Raw genomic sequence first — 22,984 nt, forward strand, 5'->3', positions numbered from 1 at the left:
TGCTGTGACAGGGAGAAAAGCACCCGAATGGAGATGAATAAAGAAGCTGTCACTTCTGAGAGGAATTTAACAGTTTCCTGTATTTTTCTCAATGTGATATGTGTGATATTTGGCTGCGAGTCTGCGAGTGCTCTCCCGTGTTATGGCCCAAAATAAAACCATATTTGGAGACAGAAGTGGGTCACCCAAATTAGAGGGAAAACAACATAGGCTGGTGCACACAACACTGCAACCCTCACCCACTACACTCCCTCACAGACAAACGTCTGAACCTATGGTATTTACATGATGCCACCAGGTTTTAAAATGAGACCCACGGGCCATAAACAAAGATTCAGGTTCATGCACTTCGGTAGAGAAAGAAAAACAAACCAGAATGTCACAGTACTTTAGTGTTCAGCTATCGTGCTCTAAACTAGAAAAGGTTAGATTGGTGGCTTTTACCTTTTAAGTTCACCAACAGTTCGTCCTTCATCCTAGACTCATGCAAAATAAGGGGGATTGAAGAAGTGGTAGCAGGTATGGATGTGTGTGATTGACCCAGAATGGAAATAAGCAGGTAACAAGATATGAAAAGTGTTTATCTCCATTCAAGGAGAACAGCAGCACCATTTCAATTTTAAGGAAAACTAAGCCTTGATATGACTAGTCAAGCAGAAAGTGTATTTTTAGAGTGTTCTGACCTTGCTTTGTTAGCTTGATAGATTTTGTAAAATAAAGTTCATAGCGTGGATGCTACCAATGACTGTAACAAAGACGCCTAATCCTTCACATGCCAATGGCAGGAAAATATACCTTCTCTCTCTCTCTCTCTGTCACCACAGTCTCTCTCCTCTAGGCTCCTTTCTGTCTTTTCCTCTTTTCTCCTTCATGCTATCATTATCATTTTCTTTTCCCAGTCTCCCTGTCTGGCTTTGCTTTTTCCTTTCTTCTTCTTACTTTGTCTTGCGTGCTTTCCCTTTCTGCCTGTTTGCCTCTCAACTCTCGCGTCCTGACTCTCCCCACCGCATCTGTCTGTCTTTCTTCTTCTTTGCCTCTGTGCATCTTTCATGGGCAGAAATGGTTCCGTCACACATGAGAGAGGACTAATTAAACGGGGAATGTGGGGGTCCTTCCTTTTCCCTTTTAAAGACATATTCCTTCATTTCTGTTCTGCCGTGGCCAAATTGCTCTTTTGACCACAAAGTGAAATTTTAAAAAATGAGAATTCCTGTAACTCAGGTGACAATCTGGATTATTATCTTGATTTCTCCTGCAATGTTTGTACCATTCGACTGTTTTCCTTAATAAAACAACAACAGAATACATATTCTGTCTACCTCTTGAGTTGGAGTCAGTCTCAGGCTCATCTATAAATAAAACATGTGCACCCACCTCTGTGGGGACTGACAGCTGTCTATCGTCACCTGCTGCAGGATCCTTCTCCTCTTAACAACAGCAGAACTGCAGCTGAAACCTCCGTGAGATTTTGAGGGAAGCATATTCACAGTTCTACCTGGCTGCTGGCCAAATAACCCCGCCACCATGAAGGGAACCAATCTCCATCTTTTCCAAAAGTTTTGCTATGAAGTTGTGCATTTTTTCTGCATTTTAGTCTTACCTTCCACTTTTATTAAATCGACTGCATTTACTCTTCCAAAGTGCTTTACAATCTCGCCTCTCATTCACCATTTCACACACCAGTGGCAGCAACTTACCATGCGAGGCACTGGCCAAGCCATCGGGAGCAATGCAAGATTTAGAGCCTCGCCCAAGGACACTTTGACATGCGGACACGAGGAGCCAGGGATCACGCTATCGATCCTGCCATTAAAAGATGATTCTCGACAACACCTCTACCTGCCGAGCCAAAGCCGCCCTGTATTATTAAAGCTGTTGGCTACATAACTATTTCATCACCACACTGCATGCTGGTAGATGACATATTTATGCTATAAAATCAAAAGGAAACTGGTGGGTTTGAGAAAAGAAATGTCTAAATTGAGAACAAACAGTTTATTAGTACAACAGAGCGATAATTTTGTTGCATTTCGGCCACAAAATCCATCCTGTGCAAGCACAACAAGCCTCACATCACAATTGCGTCCTCGTGACAGAACTTTGTGATTCAATTTGTCTGATCTCCATTCAGATATTTTTAGCACTGTCTGCCTCGGTTTGAAAGTGCAATATTGAACCCTTTTATTAATTCACCCACACAGGAGATTAATCACTTTAAACACTGCCAACTGGTAATGGTTCAAGGAACACAGGAAGAAAGCCTGTAGCAAAGCTGTTGGTAATGGGGATCCTAAAAAAACTAAAATAAACTCAAAAATATGCACAAGGCTGAGCAACAGCCCGTTAGCTTGGGTGAATCTTCTCAAGTTGGCAGCTGGGTTAGGATATTTTCCTTCAGGTTAAGAGTAACTGCCCCTCAAAATGTCTGTGCTGTCCCGTCCTGTCTTGAAAGGCCAAGAAATGAATTATGAGAAGGCAGCAAGAGGCCCTGACAACAAATATCCAACAACAAAGTCTCCAGACTGAGTTGCCTCTTTACACCAACGCTGTGCAAATACAGTTCAAACTGGCTTTGGGATTTTTTTCAATCCTACACTGAGGATTCTCTCTGTGCGAGGACTACGAACTCTTGCTGTTGAGCAGCCAACTGTAAATGTTTGGTCTTTATCCATAACTTTTAAGTTTTAGCCAAAAAAGGACCCAAACGCAAGACACCGAGGCAGGCAGGTTAAAAAACATTAAAAGGCAAGTTTTATTAACAAAGCTGATATACCCCCAAAAATCTTAATGCAGTGAACAAACTCAGACTGAAGAGGATCCAAGACAGAACTACAGACAAATACAAAAACTAAGAACAAACCAGAAAAGCCATGGGGAACAAGAGCAGGAACATGAAGAGACACTGGAAACGCAGATGAACCAACAGAGTGAAGCAAAAACACAGACTTAAATATTCAGTTAACAAAAAACACAGAACAGGAGGGGAAAAAGACAAAGACAGGAAATGTGAAACACAAGGAGAGGGATTTCAACATAAAACAGGAAATGAAAAAAACTAAAACTCAGGACCATGACAAAAACAATAATGGAACTGTTTTCTTCCTCTTTGATATCAAAAACTAACTTGATTGTATTTATTATATTGTATGAGAGAATATCACAGTACTACTGGGGATAAATTAGTTTATCTTAACATTTTTACTTCAAGTTTCACCTTCGCCGATCTACGTCATCCGTCTACCTCACCTCTCCCGATGCCCTCCCTCTCTCACCCTTCATCTCCTCCTTCCTCTTGCTGATGAGCATATGAACACACGTCTTTCTTCTCCTCTGCCGGCTGCTGCCTCCCCCTGTCCCCGCTGCTTCAGCTCAGCCCGCGGGCAATTTTCACACAAGCCTGATTGAATCCCCCCCTCCCTACGCCTCATCCTTCACCGTTCTATGTTCTTGCTAAGGGAAGGGGATAAGACAACAAGGTCTCACCACCACACACATTCATATGCATATAAATGGACACTGACAAATGAAACACACTCCACGGAGAAATTGAGGTCGAGCTGACATACAAACACGCATGTTCTTATATAGAGGTGAAGGTAAGGGCACATTGAATATGCACAAGCACCTGAGAAGATACACATGCTAATGCACATATACTGTGTGCAGTGTGTGCAGACAAAGACACAGAACTGCACACAAACTGCATCAAATATTTTTTTTAAATGTTGCCGCGATAAAATTAAGATGCAGAAATGTTCAAGAAAAACTGCATGAACAAGTATAAAATATTTGTTGATTTTTTAGTCAATCAACATTTGAGAAGGGAAGAGAGTTCAATACTGCATATCACATTTAATCATACACTGCATTGAACAGTGGGCCAACTCCAGATAGTACCCAGTGACTTGGTCAAGGTCACGGACCGCAGAATTAAGAAAATATACATTAAGGTATCTGACGACTATTTTACTCATCCACTAACAGTTGAGGTAATTTATGAAGCGAATAACAGCTTCTCAGTCTGTTTTGTATCTGTTTCTTTTTGTGTTTTCTATCATTTGCATTTAGTATTTGGGGGTTTTGGACTGTTTGTCAGAGAAAACATGCAATTTGAAGCATCACCTCTTTGCCCTCGCTAGAATGCATGCTTATGCACAGCTACAAGCTCAATAATTTCCAATAAAGGCAGTAGTTGAAGTTTCCACTGAAAGCAATTGTAAAACTTTGAAAAAAATACTGGACAACAATGGGGGTTGGATAAATTCAAATTTGGTGGACTGTGCCGTCTACTTTTATTTAACATATTCTGTCTCCAGCAGAATATGCTAGACACAGACTCCAGTCTCAGTTATGAGAAACTGAAGTCGCATAAGAAACACATATATCTTAAGATGACTCATGATGTTGAGTTAGTTGTTAAAGTAGTTTTCATGCTTAAAACCTAACCAAACTGTGACGGACAACAAAGGTCCGGTACAACTGTCGCTCATGTTGCTTTAGTCAGTGGCAATGGATCTAATCAGATGTTTAGGTATAAGTAAACTCAGCAGCTACAGTAGTAATACAATTAGTAGAGTAATGAGGAAATTGGATTCACCATTCACAATTAGATAAGACTGTTAGTTTAGTTAGATTACCCCTCATGTCAACAAGAAACAAAGAATAATCAGTGAAAAAAAACAAAACAGTAAGGCCTGACAGGAAGTTCAGTCCATGAGTGTAAAAGTAAAGAGCATATAAAACATAACTGTCTGCCCACCTTTAATTTACCAGTTACTTCGAATTAGTGAGACATTAGCCTCTGACAGCTAACATAATGAAGTTAACTGACTGCAGTAAAGCTAAATTAACAAATCAACAATGACAAAATAGCCTTCGTAAAAAATGATGCTCCAACAAAAGCATCTGCAGACGACAGATAAAAAGATCTGACAAAATTGTGGATGTGTGTTGCCACCGCCGCCTCAGCAGCAGCGCGGAATGGGGGGGGCGGCCGCCGTCCTTGTGAACACTATTTGCATTCAGAGTTTATGATGGCTTACAGCTATGGCTTGCTGTGTGACCACGGCAACCACAGAAACTACAGTGAGTCAGACAAAACAGGATGTAATTTTACTGTTTCTGCTTTCCTTGAGAATGGTCGGACCAATGAAGGAAAACATTATTGGAGCAGTATCGGCTTCAACGTCTGATTATCTGATCGAAACGTTTATGACACTAGTTAGGAAAAGTTCTATATAAATGGTATGTTATTGCAATCCAAAAAAACACCAAAGAGAAACAGTAATGCAGCCCGAAAGATTACACAAATGGCCACACAAGAAGTCTCATCATATTCGGACACACACACACCTAACACCTGCTGTACTGTAATTGCCAGTTCTGTTGGCTCCATTTGGCCTGACCGGGAGTGTGTGACGGTGAATGATGAAACACCGGCACAACGAGCCGGGGTGACAGTGACCGGACCCGTTGGAACAAGACATTTCACCTGGGGACTGCTTCCATAAAGAATAACCATGATCCTTCTGGGGGTCTAAGAAAACACACATAAAAACAGCGCACACACAAAAACACACAAATACACACACACGGTCAAAAGAACAGGAGGTTATTAATGGTCAGGTGTTGCTCCTGTTCTGCTCCAAGCACTTCACCAGCCAACTGCATCCCACAAGGAGCCATTATCATCACCCGCTCCCAAGCAATCATTTACAGCGGCACCAGCTGCCCAATGTCCTCTGGTCAAACTGGATCCACAATCTGGTAATAGTCTTCCACACTGTATTGCGGTTGATTTAAGTCCCTGCAGCAGCGACAGACCTTCAATCTGTCGGTTTTATCATTCGGATGGAGCATCAGACTCCCAGGAAAACACCCTAATAAGGGGAGGGGGGTCGAGGGGAGGGGGATCAGGTAGCCATAAATCTCGCATCTCAGGGACCCTTCACGTAAAGCACACAACTGAGCCTTGTGATGGATAACTGCGCCGGGGTAAAGGGTATTGATACGTCTGTCAAGAAACTGGGATGGTGTGCTCCATCTCACAAGAAAGATTGTGCTGTACTATAAATGGTAAGAAAGTCCAAACCAAGAAAAGGAACCGCAGTCGTTTCAACAATACTCAGCGAGCAAAGGAGATGAACGGCAAGACTAATCACAACTCTAATCCGGTGTACTGAGAGGAAGAAATCATGGAAAACAAAAGGAACTGGCGCATTTGCATGTTTCATTTCGGCTGGTTTAAAAAGCTATGAAACTTTTAACGGAGTATGAATTCCAATGATACACTACTAAAAATCCCATTCGTAATAATGAGCTGGTAAGAACGCTATCTTCCAATCTGTAATGAGTGATGACAGCCCAGATTTATGCGCGATCATTTTCTAACTATGCGTGCACGTCTTCTGTGGTGTGTTGAGCTCATTTTAGTTGTTCGTCAATTAAAAGTGAATAAAATGGCGCAACAACAAAACTATCCCTGGATTTATTACTAGATTTGAGTCGATGTGAACATTTTGGGATGACTGGGATGATAAAAAGCCAAAATTGGACCAGACAGTGACTCCGCTGCTCCCGACTAGGACATAATGACAGCCCATGAATGAGAGTCTATCAGCATCATAATCCATCAGGAAAACTGTGTTTTTTTATTTCTCACAATAACCATTCAACTTTTCTTCCTCTAAGGTTTAACATCCAAATAATGAATACACTCAGGCTTCAACCATGGCAGTAGCTATGTGTCAAGTGCCTGTGTATGGGAACCTCGCAAGTCTTTTGAGTTTTCCTCAACATGTTCCAGCAAATGTTTCACAATAAAGGAGTTGAGAAGAAACGACAGGATAGCTTTCCACTGAAACGCTAGAAGACTTTTCATTTGAAACTGATGTGTTAAGTTTGTATTAACAACAAAGTGCAGTAACTTCAAAGGCGCAAAAGAGATCTGATCAAAAAAAGGTCCACATAACCTTTTTTTCTGACTGCCAGCACTTTTTGTCAACTGTCTGCAATAAAATCTAATGAAATGAAAATCTCGCAACTTTTCAATAAGACGCTGGTGGCGTCACCGTTGCTCTTTTTCAGGCAACTAATCACATATAAGATGAGGCTATAAGATGAGACTGTTGTTCTCTCATGATGGACTAATATGGACACATGTGCAGACACACATGTAATCTGTATGTACTGTCTAGAGCTTGAATTCAGCTCTGTATGCTACGGCTGTAATATGTTTTGTCAAAGGTCATAACAAAAGAAGTTGTTAGGTAAAAAAAAAAAAAGAAAGAAAAGAAAATGTAAAATGCAAAAGACAAGAAAAGATCAGGATGAAGATTTTATCCTGTGGGTAATGGGGGCGGGACTTGATAAGCTTTGGCTTCTCCCGCTTTTCCCTTTCAGCCATGTGTATTGTATTATTTGAACAATGATGAAATGTGATGTTTATGAATTGACATGCCCGAAATAAACAACATAAATAAATAAATATTAGATTTGTCGGGACTCTTCACCCGTCGCCCTGGTCATCCAGAAAATGGAGGAGAAGCTTGTTGTGGCTGTGTCTGTCTGTCCTGAGCTTTATCAGACAGAAACTCTCATAACCGAGACAGAAAAGTCCATCTGTGGGAGCAGACTGTCTGTACGCTGAATGTTGCCGGTAAGAGATGAGCCTTTTATCTCCCTAGGTGTTAATTAGCTGTGTGGTCTGTCCTCTGTTACCATAGCGTTTGCAGCTGTCAATCAAAACTAATGCGCAAAGTTGTTTTTTTTGTCTTTTTTAACTCAAACCAGTTTAAGCTTGAACAGCTAACTGGGAACCTACACAACCCCTTTCATTACAGTACAAAAGTCTGTTCTTCATCTTGTTAAATACTGTTTATAACACGTTAAGTTCAGCTCCAGTCGCGACGAACAATGTTAATGTCAACAGCAGAGACTTTCTTTGCCCAGACATGATAAGAAAAAGCACAGCAAGATAAGAGCGAACTTCATGGATGATACACTCTTTCCTTGCACACTCACTGCGATTAGGAAAATGTCATTATGAATGCCATATATAGTAACGTCCATGGACCAGTGAATAAAATAGAACATTTTGTGCGCGGCATTAACGGCACGCAAATGTGGAATAATGGATTCAACAAAATATTCGGCCCCGACAATGCATTCATATTTCACTCATGCAGCAGCGGCGGATGATTTTATGCTGCTCTCCCCCTCAACTCACTCGGCCTGCAAATCAATGTCCATTACACAGACCTGAGTGTTCATATGTCACCGGATCCTTTCTCCATTAATGCTGCTTCTGCACAGATTTGAGCCCCTTGGATAGAGAGAGAGAGCAAACTGCAGTGTATGTCGAGTGTACGCTCCAGGAGGCTGCTACAGGCAGATGCTCATTACGGTGACACATTGACCTCCAGTGACTTCACAATGCGCTGATAATGAACTGGGCCGTTTGTGCTGTGTGGTTGTCAAAGGCAATTTTTTAAAAACTTTATTTATCCAGCCAAGGCTTTACAGACCACTCGCGCTTCGTTTTCTGGCAAGGCCCGAGCTTCACACTCATAAAGTTTCACAGCGTCACACCTGGTATCTGTCCATTGCAACCACAGTGTCCTCAAGGACACACCGTGGTCGTTCTTCAAGCAGAGAAAAGCAATTCTCTTTCACTCCGACTCCCAGATTCCGAGCAAATGACCTTTCAGTTCTGATTATTCATCCTTAGCCTTTAAATATTGTCGCTTTAATGCTTTAATACTGCAACAATAATGCAATGAGGGCACATTTAAACCAATGTGTACTTAGAGCTCATTATTTTCTGTTTAGTTTCTCAACTTTTATGAGACGGAGCAAATTACATGTGCAGTAAGGCTGAAAAAGCCCAAATTCATAAACAAGTGTGGTCCACTAATGGCCCTGTTAATGGATTAAGGTCATTAAAACCAAACTTCTCTCCCCTCCCTCCTCCTTTTCAGATGCCTGTAGAAGCATATTTCTCTCAACAATACTCTCACTGTTTCCTAACACAGAAGCACAGGACTCTCCTCGATAACTTAACTACACTATTGTCTCATGTCAAGACCGCCAGAATCATTTTAACTTTATTTCTTATAAGTCACATTTTGGCTTCAAATACAGCTAAAATACAAATTAGCCACTGCAGTCGGTGCCGTGGCAAAGAAGCCTGTCAGAGAGTGGTGAAGCATTTAATCACCTCTTGCTGCTGCAGTCTCACCATAGTTGTTCATCTAAAAATAAAACCCAAATCAAAAAGTGAATTGATTTTAGCAGCAGACTGTATTCTCTGTTTTTCTCCGTGTAAACTTTAATTTTTCAACATTTAACAGAGCGTGTGACAGAATGTGGCTTGGCAAGGTTGAGCTACTTGATTTTATTGTTTTTTGTTTTTTTTTAGTCTATGCATTTATAGCTGGAAACTAGAACTGTTGAAACTGTACAGCGCTGTACAAGATCCTGAATGGCAATGTAGGCATGCAAAGCCAGCAGCAACACTAATAAAGAGCTAATGTAGTCCGTCATAGTTGTTTGCAGCAATGCTAGGAAACTGGAGACGTCTACAGTGACTGAGCGATGCAAGACTACAGTGGCTCTCATGCGCCTGGGAGAGCAAACTGGGGGGTCAAATTCTGGGAGAGTATTGGTTCAACTGTGAAAGGTACCCAACCCTTAACACAACTTCTAGATACGTGGAAACATATAACAATATATAATATCAAAATTCCTCTGATCTATCTTAGTGGAGGTAATTCAAATTCAAAACAAAGAGCCTTATGTATACTGTGTGAGGAAGTAATATCACTGTGGTTGTAAAACCTGCGATGCAAAACAGGCTCTGTGGTGACACACACACACACACACACGCACGCACACACACACACACACACGCGCTGACATACACAAATGCTGTGACAGTCTTAGGCAGCTTGCACATCATTCAAACTGCAGGGCAGGTTGGGGATAAAGGAAGCAGCAGATCTCACTAGAGTCGAGGGATAACAGACATCTATTAATCTTACCTCCTCTCCTGTCAGGTAGTACGCCGACAGCAACCCGCCGACGTAACGGATGTTCACCTCAAAGAGCGATGCCTCGCCGTTCTGTTGAACCGAGAGAGAGAGATCAAATTGTCAAATGTCATATTCAACCGAGGCCTCAGTCAGACTTTAAGCAGCACGGTGGTGTTAAGTCAAATAATAATACACTGAAGTCATCATAATCTGTCGTTATTACTTCAGCTGTGGGGTTTCTCGGTGCAAATGTAAATCATATGGGTGATAGCTGGTAGACTAATTGCTGTTAGAGATAGCAGGTGTGTTCATAAATACTGCATATAAAACACATTTGAGAAGCCATGAGTACACACTGACATTGGCTTCCTGTTAGCTATTTTCTATTAACTGTGACCTAACCTGTCACTGCGACTAACGTGTTTATTCACTCGGCATGATTTACAGTCAACACAGAAGTAGTGTTATTGGTGGCTAGGGGGCAGCTTGCCTCAAGAATGATAAAAAACAAAACAAAACAACAAAAGCAACAGCAGAACAACTTCGCTGTTATACAGACAAAAAACGTATGCACAAACAGTTCTGAGATGTATAAATGAGCATCGAATGTTTCCTGACGTTTTTTCACAAGAACACAACGTGCCAATTAAAAACCGACACCTCTGATTACACCTGTGGGAGAATATGGGAAAAAAACAAAAAACAAGTAACATCTTTGAACTGTGTGTGATTAAAGAGCAGTTATATTTCAGTCAAAGGCTCGATAGCGACTCTGGAAAAGGAAACTAACCTGAGTTCACCTACTGTACAAAGGTGCCGCATAAAGAGCAACAGCAGACTTGTACCTTTTGATTCAGGCCTTCTGCAGCTCTTTGTGTTTCTGGACATACGGCCGTCTTGTCTGAACTAGTATGGTGCTTTTCTCCTGGGAGCCAATCCTGTAACATCTGATCGTTTTTAGCTAAGCTTTTGTACCACTCCAGCATACCATGTGTGACTAAAACTGGTGTTAGCATGAGGTAGTAATGCACAACACTACTGAATATCATTATATGAACTTTGAACTATGAATTAATGTGAATATGAACTTTTATTTATTTATTTATTTATTTTTTTGATACTATTATAATCCCAAATTGGGAAATTCTTTTTTCCACTCACATTACACACAGGTGCGCACACACAAACACACACATGCAGTGTTGAGGAGATGAGCGAAGGGGCAGCCACACATGCTACGGCGCCCGATGAGCAGTGTTAGGGGCCGGTGCCTTGCTCAGGGGCACCTCGGCAATGCCCAGGATGTGAACCAGCACTCTCCAACTGTCGAAAACATTAAAAGTTCAACAGAAATGATCTTCAGAATGTGACTGTATCACAGTTCTGACATTGTGACATCACTGTATATTGTGTTGCAGAGGTATCAACTAAAAGTAGCATGCTACAGTAAAAAGCTAGCATCAGCCAACTCTGGCCCAACATTTCTGTGCTGTCGGTGTGAACAGCAACACTCCCCTGAGCTCTGAGCTCCCAGTCTGGACCATTACAACTAGCAGACGTAAGCTACAGCTAGCAGCAGTTAGCGGTTACTCCGGTGATATGCTGCCCTGTTTGTCTTGAGTATGCATGAAACAGGTGGTCAATTTTTTGTCCACTTGTGCGAATTATAGAAGCAAAATATTGTGTTTTTAAGTTTTTAAAGTTTGGGTTCCCTCTTCATGTGCCTCCAATTGGTATTGTCCATTCCCTACCAACCCCACACCTCCACATACATTATTATTATTATACAAGTGTATGTGGAGCAGTCTGAAGAGTGTATGGGTGGTGGACAATTTTATTTACTTCTATCACTCAACAGAATAAAATATGTTTATAGTTTTATCTAAACTGCATTTTGTCTTTCGCGTCTTTTAACATGCTTTAACATCATGCCTTTCAATTGTCCAATGTAGTTTAACAGCATTTATACATCAGCACTCTAGACATGTCATACAACAGTGTTTTTGGCAGCACCTCTGTGTCCCCCTTAGGAACTGCTCTTGAGAATTTGTTCTGTTAATTGTCCTCCCAGACGGCATAATGAAATATCTGTCCTTGACACTGTCCACTCTAAGGTCGGCAATATTCTGTAATTTTCTCACTGTCAAGACCTCTAATGGCAGGACTTAAACCAACAATATGTTATTCTATCCCTCACTACTTACTGACCTCCAAAGCTGTTTGTCCAAAAAGGGTATCATTCAATCCAGAATTCTTGATTATTTCCTTAAACAGCAGGACAATGTAGAGTTCAGCAGACACTACACAAACAGTATAAAGTGTTTAATTGTCTATAGGTATTTCCAGCATCAATGAAGGATCTTTACTGAGGTCTATGGCGGAGAGGAATGAGCTTCATCACACTTTTCACATAATTAAAGCAACCAAAATTTGTGAAGAAACCTCAACCTCTTACTTTAGAGTATGTTGGCATTATGCACTCAAAGGCAACTCTGTAATAAATCCCCATGACAACAGCAGATGTAGTTGCTAGGCGATTATGTGAACGAACTACAAATACCTCTGCCGATTGGCTGATTGATTAACCCTATTATTATCCCTCATTAGGAAAATTGTGGCGCATTCATAAGTCAGAGTTGTTTGAAGTTCAGCGTCTTGCTGTTGATGCGTCTGGCTGTTGATGGACGCATGTTGACAGGTGAACTTCTGTTTATGAGGCAGTCTCTCATGCTGCCCTTCTGCTGTCTGTCCCCTCGTAATAGAGAGTCCCCCTCCCCAACAAAATCAACCAGCCGGGCCAGCCTCCAAAAAAAGTCAGGCCAGAAAGTCAAAGCCATGTAATCATGTTCCCCAGTGTTTTGTTTCCTCTTTTATGTCTTACAGCGAAAGGGCAATATTGATTAATGGAGAGTGAGTTTACTGGCTCGAGTGGAATCTATTGAAGCCCCTTTGCTGGACTTTCCTTAAGAATGTCATCTTTTGCTCCTCTTTTTGTCATTTAATTTCCATTGAGTGTATTGTTGTATTAAATAATTATTTTGTCTTTATTGATAGGAACAGCTGAAGAATGACAGGAAATGAGAAATGAGCGAGGGTATGACCTGCAGCACACTTAGTACATGGTGCATGTGCTCATCCAGGTGAGACACTGGGGCGTCCCCAAGATTGTTTGTTGACTGATTACATTAAAAACCCTAACAATTAATACAGATGGTATTCAACTGATTGATTAGATAACTTGATGGCTATCTGAAATCTCCAATAAAGGCCAAACCTGTATTTACCTGAACTGTTAAAGACAACTTGAGCAGACAAGTTTTTCCGACGGTGGCGAAGCAAACTTTTAGTCCACTGGAGAGAAGAGCAGTGAGGATACTGTGACCTTTCTTGAATTAATACATGAAACAAACACAAATGTTTTTTCCATGTAATTCTGTCATGTTTTACAATCTTTCTGCCCATTTGCTCTTTTAATTCAGTCATCTCATTGTACCCTCCTCTTCTGCAATGCACTAATGGCACCTGACTGGAGAATTACCACTACTAGATGCTTATTTCCGATTCTTTCCACAGTAGTGGACTGAAGTCTTTTCTTGACTTGTGGGAGAGTTGGTTAACAATGTGCTACGATGGAAACTTGACCATTGACACGACTCTGGTGCTGCACTGCTAGCATTAGTGCTTTGGAGATTATACTCAATTTATCAAGTGTGGTACTAGAGTGCAGTTAATCTCAAACCAACCCCATTAGTATCCATCTAGCCACCATTTGCTCATAATGGCTCAAATTGTCCTAACATTTGTGGAAAAGCAGAATCAGCAGTTCATAGCGACTACTGAAAACAAACAAATAATTGTGAGGGTTTTCTATGTAACAATTCTCTTTTATTAACTGTAGAATTTAATATCATTTCAGACTGTTTAGATCGAAATGGTCCCACTTTTTTCCAACCGACAGATACAAATAAATATATAATCTACGGGGGAAAAACAAGTTCAAGATAGCTGTATTCATTGAGAGACCTTCACTCAACTCAGATATATTTCATATTGCACGCCCAACTTTTGAATTTTTTGGCAGAAATGTGTAATATTTCCATGCCGCAACTATAAAGCCTTCTAAGGAGAGTTGTGTCTGTTTGCCGACATTAGATGCATTTAGTCTACTTCTACCCCTAAATGAAATATGAGGTAAGAGGGTAAAACTGCGTGTCTCAATATGTCACCATAATTATGGACTTACGCGAGCTGAAGGTTGAAGCAGACTGCCGCTCATTGACTTGGAGACCCATTGAGAAGGAAATTGCTATCTCAAGTGTGGATGATAAGGAAACCGTAATTGGGTGCCAGAGAGGGCAATTAGCTCCACTCTGCGCAAAAGCATAGAAATGAGGATTCACTGGCATCTGCTCAGTGGTATCATTTATCTCCTCATATATCTCTTCTCTTTTATACACCTAATCCCATTTTGCATTATTATACTTAACCTAAATCAATACTTGGCATCAATAATCAACAAATTTGTTTCAATCTACATATAAGATGGTGTCAGCTAAATATTTCCATGAAGATTTTTCTGTATGTCGCCAACTTGGCAAGAGCTAATTGTATTCACTTATTCACTGTATTGCTAAGGGTTAGATGAGAAGATCAATACCTTCCTTGTGTTTGTTCAGTAAATATGAAGCAGCCGCCGAGACACTGTCGCTTGTACGCATCATTTTCTTTTTTTATTTGATTACACCAACAACATATAATGTGTTAATAAGTGAGTCTTTAAAGATGCTGGTTGTTTTGTCATCTCTGGCAAGCTGTTTTCGCTCTCTTTACACTAAGCAAAGCTAAGCTAACTAGCTGCTGGTTTTAGTTTCATATTCAGCATACAGACGTCTTCCTTTGTAACTCTTGGCAGGAAAGCAAAGAAGCGCATTTCCTAAAATGTCAAACTATTCCTTTAACATGCATTGTCATCTGTTAGGTAACTCTATACAGGAGACAATAACAGCCGGGCTGTAGTACAGCCAAGGTGCTGGCTTCATCCCTGGGCGGGTGACATTTCTTGAGACAAAGCACCGATGCCTCTGGCAGGGCGGCCGAGCTGAGATGTCTTGCCAAGTCTGAGATGAGCGGCCCATTCAGTAATGGCACTGCGATGGCAGTGATTAGGAACGGACCGTCTATTTATCACCTGTGATAGTTGCACTCAGCAAGACAGGTAGGAGGTTCAGTGGGGGAGGACAAGTGATGCTGACACAGGTTTTGCCAATCAAACTTTTACATCCCAATACAGGCTCAATACATCACCCAGCAAGCTGTGCGTAACACTTCAGTTCATGGAAATGCAGCATCTCATGTTCCAACCAAGTGCATTTGGATATAACAAAAGCCTGCAGGCAGAATTGATATTAAAAAGGGGTTGTGTTGATTTTTGTATTTTAATCTGATGTATTTTTTTCAGTAACAACTAACACTTTACTTCAGTGCAAATAGGGCAACGGTTCAGATTTGCATCTCCATCAAATAAACTAAAAGAGCGAGCCCCGGGGCTCTGAAACACCCACCAAACAATCCCACTAAAACTCACACTGACATAAATCGATTCAATCATCACATCATAAGCAAGATATCAAGACAGAAGATTAAAAGGTATGTCAAAGTTCTCTCAGAGGCTGTTTTCATATGAATATATACAAATTCTGCATTCATTCTAACTGCACAGAAGGTGAAGTGGAATAACTGCACTATAGATGAGATCTGACTCTGAATCAGGCTAATGAAGAACCGATACATCTTAGCAGCAGCATTTCAACCCGCTTTTCAAAGCTTTTAATCAAATTAGAGAAACACATCAGACACATGCCGTAAATTTAACATCACAACATTCTTTCTATTTTTCTAATAAAGCTGAAAAGAATTCGAGACAAACTAAAATGCATTATTTAGTTTCAGTGATTGATTAAGTTCCTGAATATTTATGGTAAAACGCATATTTTCATTTGTCTGAAAGCACAAAGTGATATTCAAGATGACTAAACAAGTCAATGCGAGGCAGATCGAAGACGATTATGAGAAATGACACCATAAATCATTCAGTTTTATTCGATGCGCTACCGCTCAGCCATTTCGGCATCATCAACATGCAGCATTATCTCAGTTTTTTACAGTTTGACAGAGGCTTGATCTATTTTCTGTGTTTATGTTAAATTTTCTTGCGAATGCATGGCACATGAAGGATAATGGATTCTTAAGACCATCCTAAAAAAGGAACTGTGAAAGTATCCATTCCCACTAGGACACTAAACGCCTCAGTACAGAGTTCAATTTAACTGCGCTGCTGCATCTCGAGACACGCTAACTCCCGGCGCATCGAGCACAGCTGCTCGCCTGCAAGTCTGACAAAGAAATCAGGTAAAGCGGATAACACCTGTTTCTACAATTCTGTTTTCACAGAGCTCAAGCAGAGGACCAAGATGTAACACCAGCTCTTTTGTCTATTTTTCTTCCCACCAGCCTGCTGTAGTGGAAGGTGAGAGCAGAGACTTTCTGAGGGATGATTACTCGACAGCAACACCAGATCTGCATGTTGCCGCCTTAAAGTACAAACGGTCTCTTTCTCACACAGACATATTAGGCATGAAGCTTCTCTGGTGCCAGGGGAAAACAAGCTGATATCTACTATAAATTCTTGTTAGGGTTTTTTTTTTTTTACTGTATGTCTCCCTCGCTGCCTTGTATAGTTTATGGGTACTTTCATATTTAACCTTTATGGGTCAGTTAAACAAACCCTGGAGTGTTTCCTTGTTATAACAGGTCATTCGGGTGATGTGAAAGTGGTCTATCGAACCCTGGTGCAGACATAACAACTGGGCAGAGACCTCTTCCAAGCAGACCCTGGTGTGGTTTCTGTTTGTGGTGTGAAAGTGAATGGACCGACCACGATATTTATTGTGTTCTGTTGTGCTCGTATCCTGTTGTGTAATTTAGTAGAGCATCAAAGTCAATTAACGCAATGATACCGTAGTTATATTGAACTACAGTTATATATCCGATTGGTGAAATTAAAGGCAATATATGGAGCCGATAATGTGACGTGAAATTGCTTTCACTGTCTTAACAAGTGAGCATCTGAACACTGATACAGCAGGTGGCAGCATGCACGAAGACAACAGAGACGAAGAAGATGAAGAAGAAGACAAAGACAAAGAAGAAGAGAAGAGGAAGAATAGAACAAGAAAAGAAGAAGAAGAAGAACGAGGAGGATAAGCACCTGGGTAGAACCACACGGTAGAGATCTAAAAATGTTGTTGCGTTTTGTCTTTTGAACGATAACAGTCCGAAACTACACAGGCAGCTGGATACTGCTTCAGCAATCTTTTCAAGTATCTAAAATATGCACGATACTAAAAGAAAAATTAGCATTTTTAATTGCTCCACATAATGTAATTGTTGTACAGTAGGAGCCACGGCAGAAGAGAACATTAATTAATGAGTGTAATGACTCACTGGGTACATTCCTGTCGCACCTTGTAGGTGTTCTGCCTCAGCAGCACTATGCAGTGTTGCTGACAGTGTTTGATGGCGGCTCCTCTGCTGATGAGTATTCAGCAGACATGGCAAAGATTGCCGTCGAACTCAGCCCAGCTTTGCTTGGGACATGAGCCTGATTGGCATGGCGGCCTCGCCGCTGTGTGCCAAAGAGCTGACTAGACTGTTGCCCAGTGGTGTGTCCTGCTCAGACGCTAATGTAATGATTTACTGCTAATAAAGAGGCATCATTGTCACTGGGCAGACGACTCCCAGCGTCGCTGCAATCCAGGTTTTCCATCGGCTCCCACGTTTCAAAGCCAAATTAGACTGATGTGACAGAAAAAAATGACCCAACGAGCCAGAGAAAAAAATTAAGCAGATGATTGCCTCTTTCACCAGAGCTGGTGATTCACACTTACTGGATGTGATTTAACTTAACATCGCTAATTAACATGGAGAAATCATGAAAGGGACCAATTAGATCTCGCGGCTCTAATCTCCGTCAGTCTTGCACGTTGCACACTCAGAGCTGCTGAAAGGAGTTATTCCAAAGCCGCTCGTCTACACCCAGCTACTTTCAGAAAGCTGCGGCTGGTTTATAAAGAATGTTTCTTTATAACACTTTACGGTAATTATGGGCTTGATCAGCGTCCAAGCTCTGAGAGCTCGTCGCTGACATTAGCGTTAACGGCCGCTAACCTCTGGAGCATGCTGAACAGCCCTCCCTGATGAAGAGGTAGCTCTTAATGCCAATAAAAGAAAGGGGCCTCACAAGTGATGAACTTGGACGGCACAATATTTAGGTGGGTGACATCAACCCACAGCTATAAAGAGTGAGCTGTAACATTATACTATTATATTATTTGATTACAGTTTAAACAGATTGGAGTGTGGCGACACATGGCATATTTTTTGATTATGGATATTTGCATTTTCAAGATTACTTTGAAACTAATTCAACTGCTGAATAAATAGAGGCTGATGTAATAAAGTTAATGAAGGTTTATTTTTTTCCGACTGTGCATTTTCAAGAGACTGCAATTCCCATTCCAGCGTTGTTCTTTTAGCCTGCCCTAACGACACATAAGATAAATAATTAAACTAATCAAAGAGAGCTCGCCTTCCGTTCAGTGAGACGCTCCCTTTTCATTTTTCAGCAACAATCAAAACATCGGGGAGTCGTGTCTCTTTTTCTTTTTTCCCAAGCCTTTATTCGCGGCGGTAATTTGAAATGTAAAGTGACTGTTTCTGATTTTTCAAATAGCATTTCAACTGGCTGACATTAGACGTAATGGTTATCAGTCATGATACATCAAGTTCTTTTTTTCTTCTGCTCGACTGCTTCGCTCTTGTTCCATTCCCATGATGCATCTTCACAAGGCGTGGGTACACGCTTCGGCGAACACCTATTCCCATCTCAGACCAATAAACGCTGATTAAATGGTCCAGGCAGAGAAGCATTAAGATAAACTCTTGGCTAATGGTTTGAATCTCACCAGGTATCATTTACATTTTATTTTCCTTGATCACTTTTATTTCTTTAAAATCCGGTAATTAATCAGCCGTTAACGTCTCCTTAAAGAGATGCGTACACACAAAAAAGAGAATGTACTCTGCGTCATAAACATCTTCACTTAATGCATTAAGTTGCAAATCAACAGCTTGGTGAATAATTAATCAAATATGCCAGGATGATAAATTATAGCTGAATTACAACCCAGCCCATCATCCCCTCCGTCTTCTCCGCTCACATCATCTGCCTCCCACAGCAGTCATCTATCTGTGTCTGTCTATTTTCGTCTTTTTGATGCTCTCTCAACACACACGTACACACACACATGCAAAATGAGGAGAGCAGTGTTCGGTGTACAGGTCTCGGGCTCCCTCCTGGGGATGCAGCACCTCCCCACCGAGTCCTCCATGACGATGCTCGGGTCTCGTGGGACGTTGCTACACTCTCGCTCTGCCATGATTATTCAACTCGCTTCAGTCCATCTTCCCACATCCTGACTCTGTGTGTAACTGCCTGCCTCTGTCTCTCATCATATACCTCCCATTGTATTTGGCCTCGCTGACTGAGACACATCCTTCACTTTGTCTCAGCAGCACTGGAGGCTGCTTGCTCCCAAAAACTGCCAACAGGGGGGAAAAAAAAGGAGGCACTTGAGCCGGCTGATGTTCCACTGTGTTCACACAGATACATTAAACGCTCAGTTATGCAGATGAAGTCATTAACGGAGCTAATTAATGCATCAATTATAAACATTTCTGTTTGAGAATATTTGTCTTCATATGACATCAGCTGAATTGGAATCAAACTTGAGTATTAATGGCTGATTGGGCTCCTACTGTGTCTTGTTCGTAACAGTCCTATAGCATACTAATTTTCAGGTTCATGCTTTTATTTTTGGTGTCAACCAGAAAATATTTATGTGCTTTAATGTTGAACAAAACCCATTTCCCACACTATCCACTGTAGCGCCTCTATTCACCCCCCTATTCGCCCAGTCTGCTCTGATTGGTCAGCTCTTAGAGGCCTGAGGAGGTTTCAGCCTAACATGTGTTTCAACATCAGCTCTGCAGGAGTTTCTGCAACCATACTGGGTGGTGACTGCATAGTTTTTGACATCACAACCTCAAGTCCTGATGCCTTGTTGAAAAGGCACAGTCTCTTGGTGCATTACATTACATTTCTGAATAAACTGAGCAAAATAAAACATATGGAATTATTGAGAGCTACAGATAAAGGTGTAATATGTGAGAACTGGCCACCTGTTGAATTAATATTGAAAACACGTAGTGGGCTGTTTTTCACTAGAGTAACTGCTAACTGCTGCTGCTAACAGTAGATATTGTTGGGGCGCCGTTTAGCTCAGTTGGTAGAGCACGCGTCCCATGTGCTGAGGCTCTGCAGCGGACCCTGGGTCCCTTTGCTGCGTGTTACTCCCCCTCTCTCTCCCTGTTTCCTGTAATAAAAAGCCATAAAAAGGCCAAAATAATACTTACAAAAAAAACAGAAGATGTTGTTAGCTATCAGTTAGCAGCGCGGCTAGCGGTTTGTACTGGGAGCTCATGGTACCCGGGAAGTGTTGGTGCTTTAATGCCCGCACAGGAGCTTTGGACCAGGACAGGACTGGGATAATAAGTGAGCATGCTAACTTCAGTAGATATCTCAGCAGCACAACAGCGTCAAGACTTGTTTTGACAACTTGAAAGATAAAATGTTTAGATGTTTTTTTTTTTAGCATTCTCTACCTTTTGTCTATCTGCTGTTTGTACTGTGAAGGTGGTGTAAAGTGGGTTTATCAGAGACTTTATTCTTAAAACAGCTGCCTGCTGTGGCTACAGATGGGGAAAGTGATTAATGTTGTGAGTCATAAAATCAAACAACAATGAGCTGAAAGTCCCTAAAATGCTTGAGGAGGAGGATTGTGGTGAATATTTTCTGCAGGTTCGTCCCTACAAGTGACTTCTTTCACAACACACTCATTTGATCCATTGCTAATATAAAATATAAGTTTAAAGCAGCTTTCTGTCTTAAACTTTACCATAGCACAAGCAAGCTGTTCCTTTCCGTGCACCATATTTCATTTATCTAAAATGTTCAGCCTCAAGGTCAACAAACAATATTCTGTTCCATTTTTACATCAACACCTGGTCATTCACTTGTTCGGTAACTCAGAAGCTCTTGGCTAATAACAGGACTCTCATGGGAGAATTTCCTTTCTCCAAATGTGTCCGTTCATGAATGACGTAAAACTTGCTGGTAAATAGCCGTAATGATGAACCACCCACACAAAATGTCCTTTGCCCTCCACATCACGGCGTCTCCACTGATGCATCTCCCAGCTCCGTAAATGACACTGTTCTCCCTCAGACGCCTGCATGACTGGGAGCAAGTTGGGTCTTGTTTAGTGCAGACAGGAGGTCACCGGGGGATTGAAAAACATCTCTGCAGAGGTAAACAGCAACCTTGCTTTGGTTCTTCCCCGTTATGAACTGATGTCATTTTATCTCGTCCTCAAACGTGAGCTTACATTCGGAAAAACAGATCACTAACAAATTATTTAAAAACGGGCTCATTAGAAGCTCTGATATGGATGAGAGCACTGAATATGTACCATGAGTTTAAAATAATAAACTGCCATTAAGTAGATGTTAAGTAGAACCATTCTGAATGTTCGGTTTGCTCAAAAATGTTTCAGAACAACAGCCTACACATGCTCTTTATATCTGCCTGAGGCGTATGCAAGGTTGAACTCAACATTTTTTTTTTCTTTTGCAATCCTGCAACAAATAGTTACCAATACATTTCTCCCCGTTTCCAGTGGTGGCATGCATGTGTGTAACAGTTCTTTGCACACACACACACACACACACACACACACACACACACACACACACACACACACACACACACACACACACACTCACTCACTCACTCACTCACTCACTCACTCACTCACTATCATTTCAGTAGTTGGGGAGATGCTTCTGGCATTCTGCGAGACAATTTGATGAAGTTCCTCTCCCAAGCGCACGCTCTCCCCAAACTTTTACTCCTCTGTGAAAAGGAGCGCGTCTCGTGTGTCTGTCTGAACTCCCTGTGGCCTCTGGGCCCAGCACCCTTTTGAGGTTAAAAAGATTAACAGCAATAACAAAACGCAATGTATCTGCGCTCATTCTACCAAAAAGTCAATTACATCGGGATTAGAATGGCGCTGACACAAATACACTCAAGCTATTTTCAATCTAAACACTTTATCTCGCTGCAAAGATTAGTTGAATGAGATTCAAAATAATTGAGACCCCGAGCTCAGGCATTTCCCTCTGTGTACAGACGTCTCAAGCAGGCAGAATTGCTGTGCAGGGAGATTTACATTTTTTTGTGTTGTTTGGGAAGTTACAGGGAGATACAGCGCGCACTTCTGAATGTAGAAACTTCCTCCACAGTTTCAAGAAAATAATACAATATTCTACTTCATTCTGCCACTGAAACAGCCCCTACTGCGCCTTTCTTCACATTTCAGCACCGTCAGGCTCACAGCATGTGGCCAAAACATCAGACGAGTGCAGGCGTGAAATAACCCAAAACAAACAGGACCGGGGCTGCAGCCCACAGGTGGCTCTGTGAGGCTGCACTCAGGCTCAGTGCCTCTCTGAGCTTAATAACTAATGGCTGCATGCTCACAATGAAACACTGCAGACAGGACGCTGATGTTTAGCTAGTAAAGTGCTGACTATGTTCACTATCTTGGTGTAACATGTTAGCATGCAGACATTATTGGATTACTGTACTCAAGTACAGTACTTGACAAAAAAAAAAACTTAGTTACATTCCATCACTGTCATTGATTGATTGAGAGACATCTTGGCAGAAATGACATACTGTGGTGCATTTAAATACCAGGTACAAGGATGATGAG

General features: G+C 41.4%; 1 protein-coding gene across 2 annotated transcripts in view; it reads right to left on the minus strand.

The window, feature by feature from the left end:
- The window catches only part of LOC115567290 (mannosyl-oligosaccharide 1,2-alpha-mannosidase IA), a 215,089-nt gene that overhangs the window by 60,906 nt on the left and 131,199 nt on the right, over positions 1-22,984 (minus strand). For both annotated transcript variants that reach the window (XM_030393699.1, XM_030393700.1), the window contains exon 4: positions 10,041-10,121. In XM_030393699.1, coding sequence (XP_030249559.1) covers positions 10,041-10,121 — 81 coding nt within the window. The remainder of the gene's footprint in view (positions 1-10,040; positions 10,122-22,984) is intronic.

This window comes from Sparus aurata, chromosome 17 (genome assembly GCF_900880675.1).
Source record: "Sparus aurata chromosome 17, fSpaAur1.1, whole genome shotgun sequence".
NCBI lineage: Eukaryota > Metazoa > Chordata > Actinopteri > Spariformes > Sparidae > Sparus > Sparus aurata.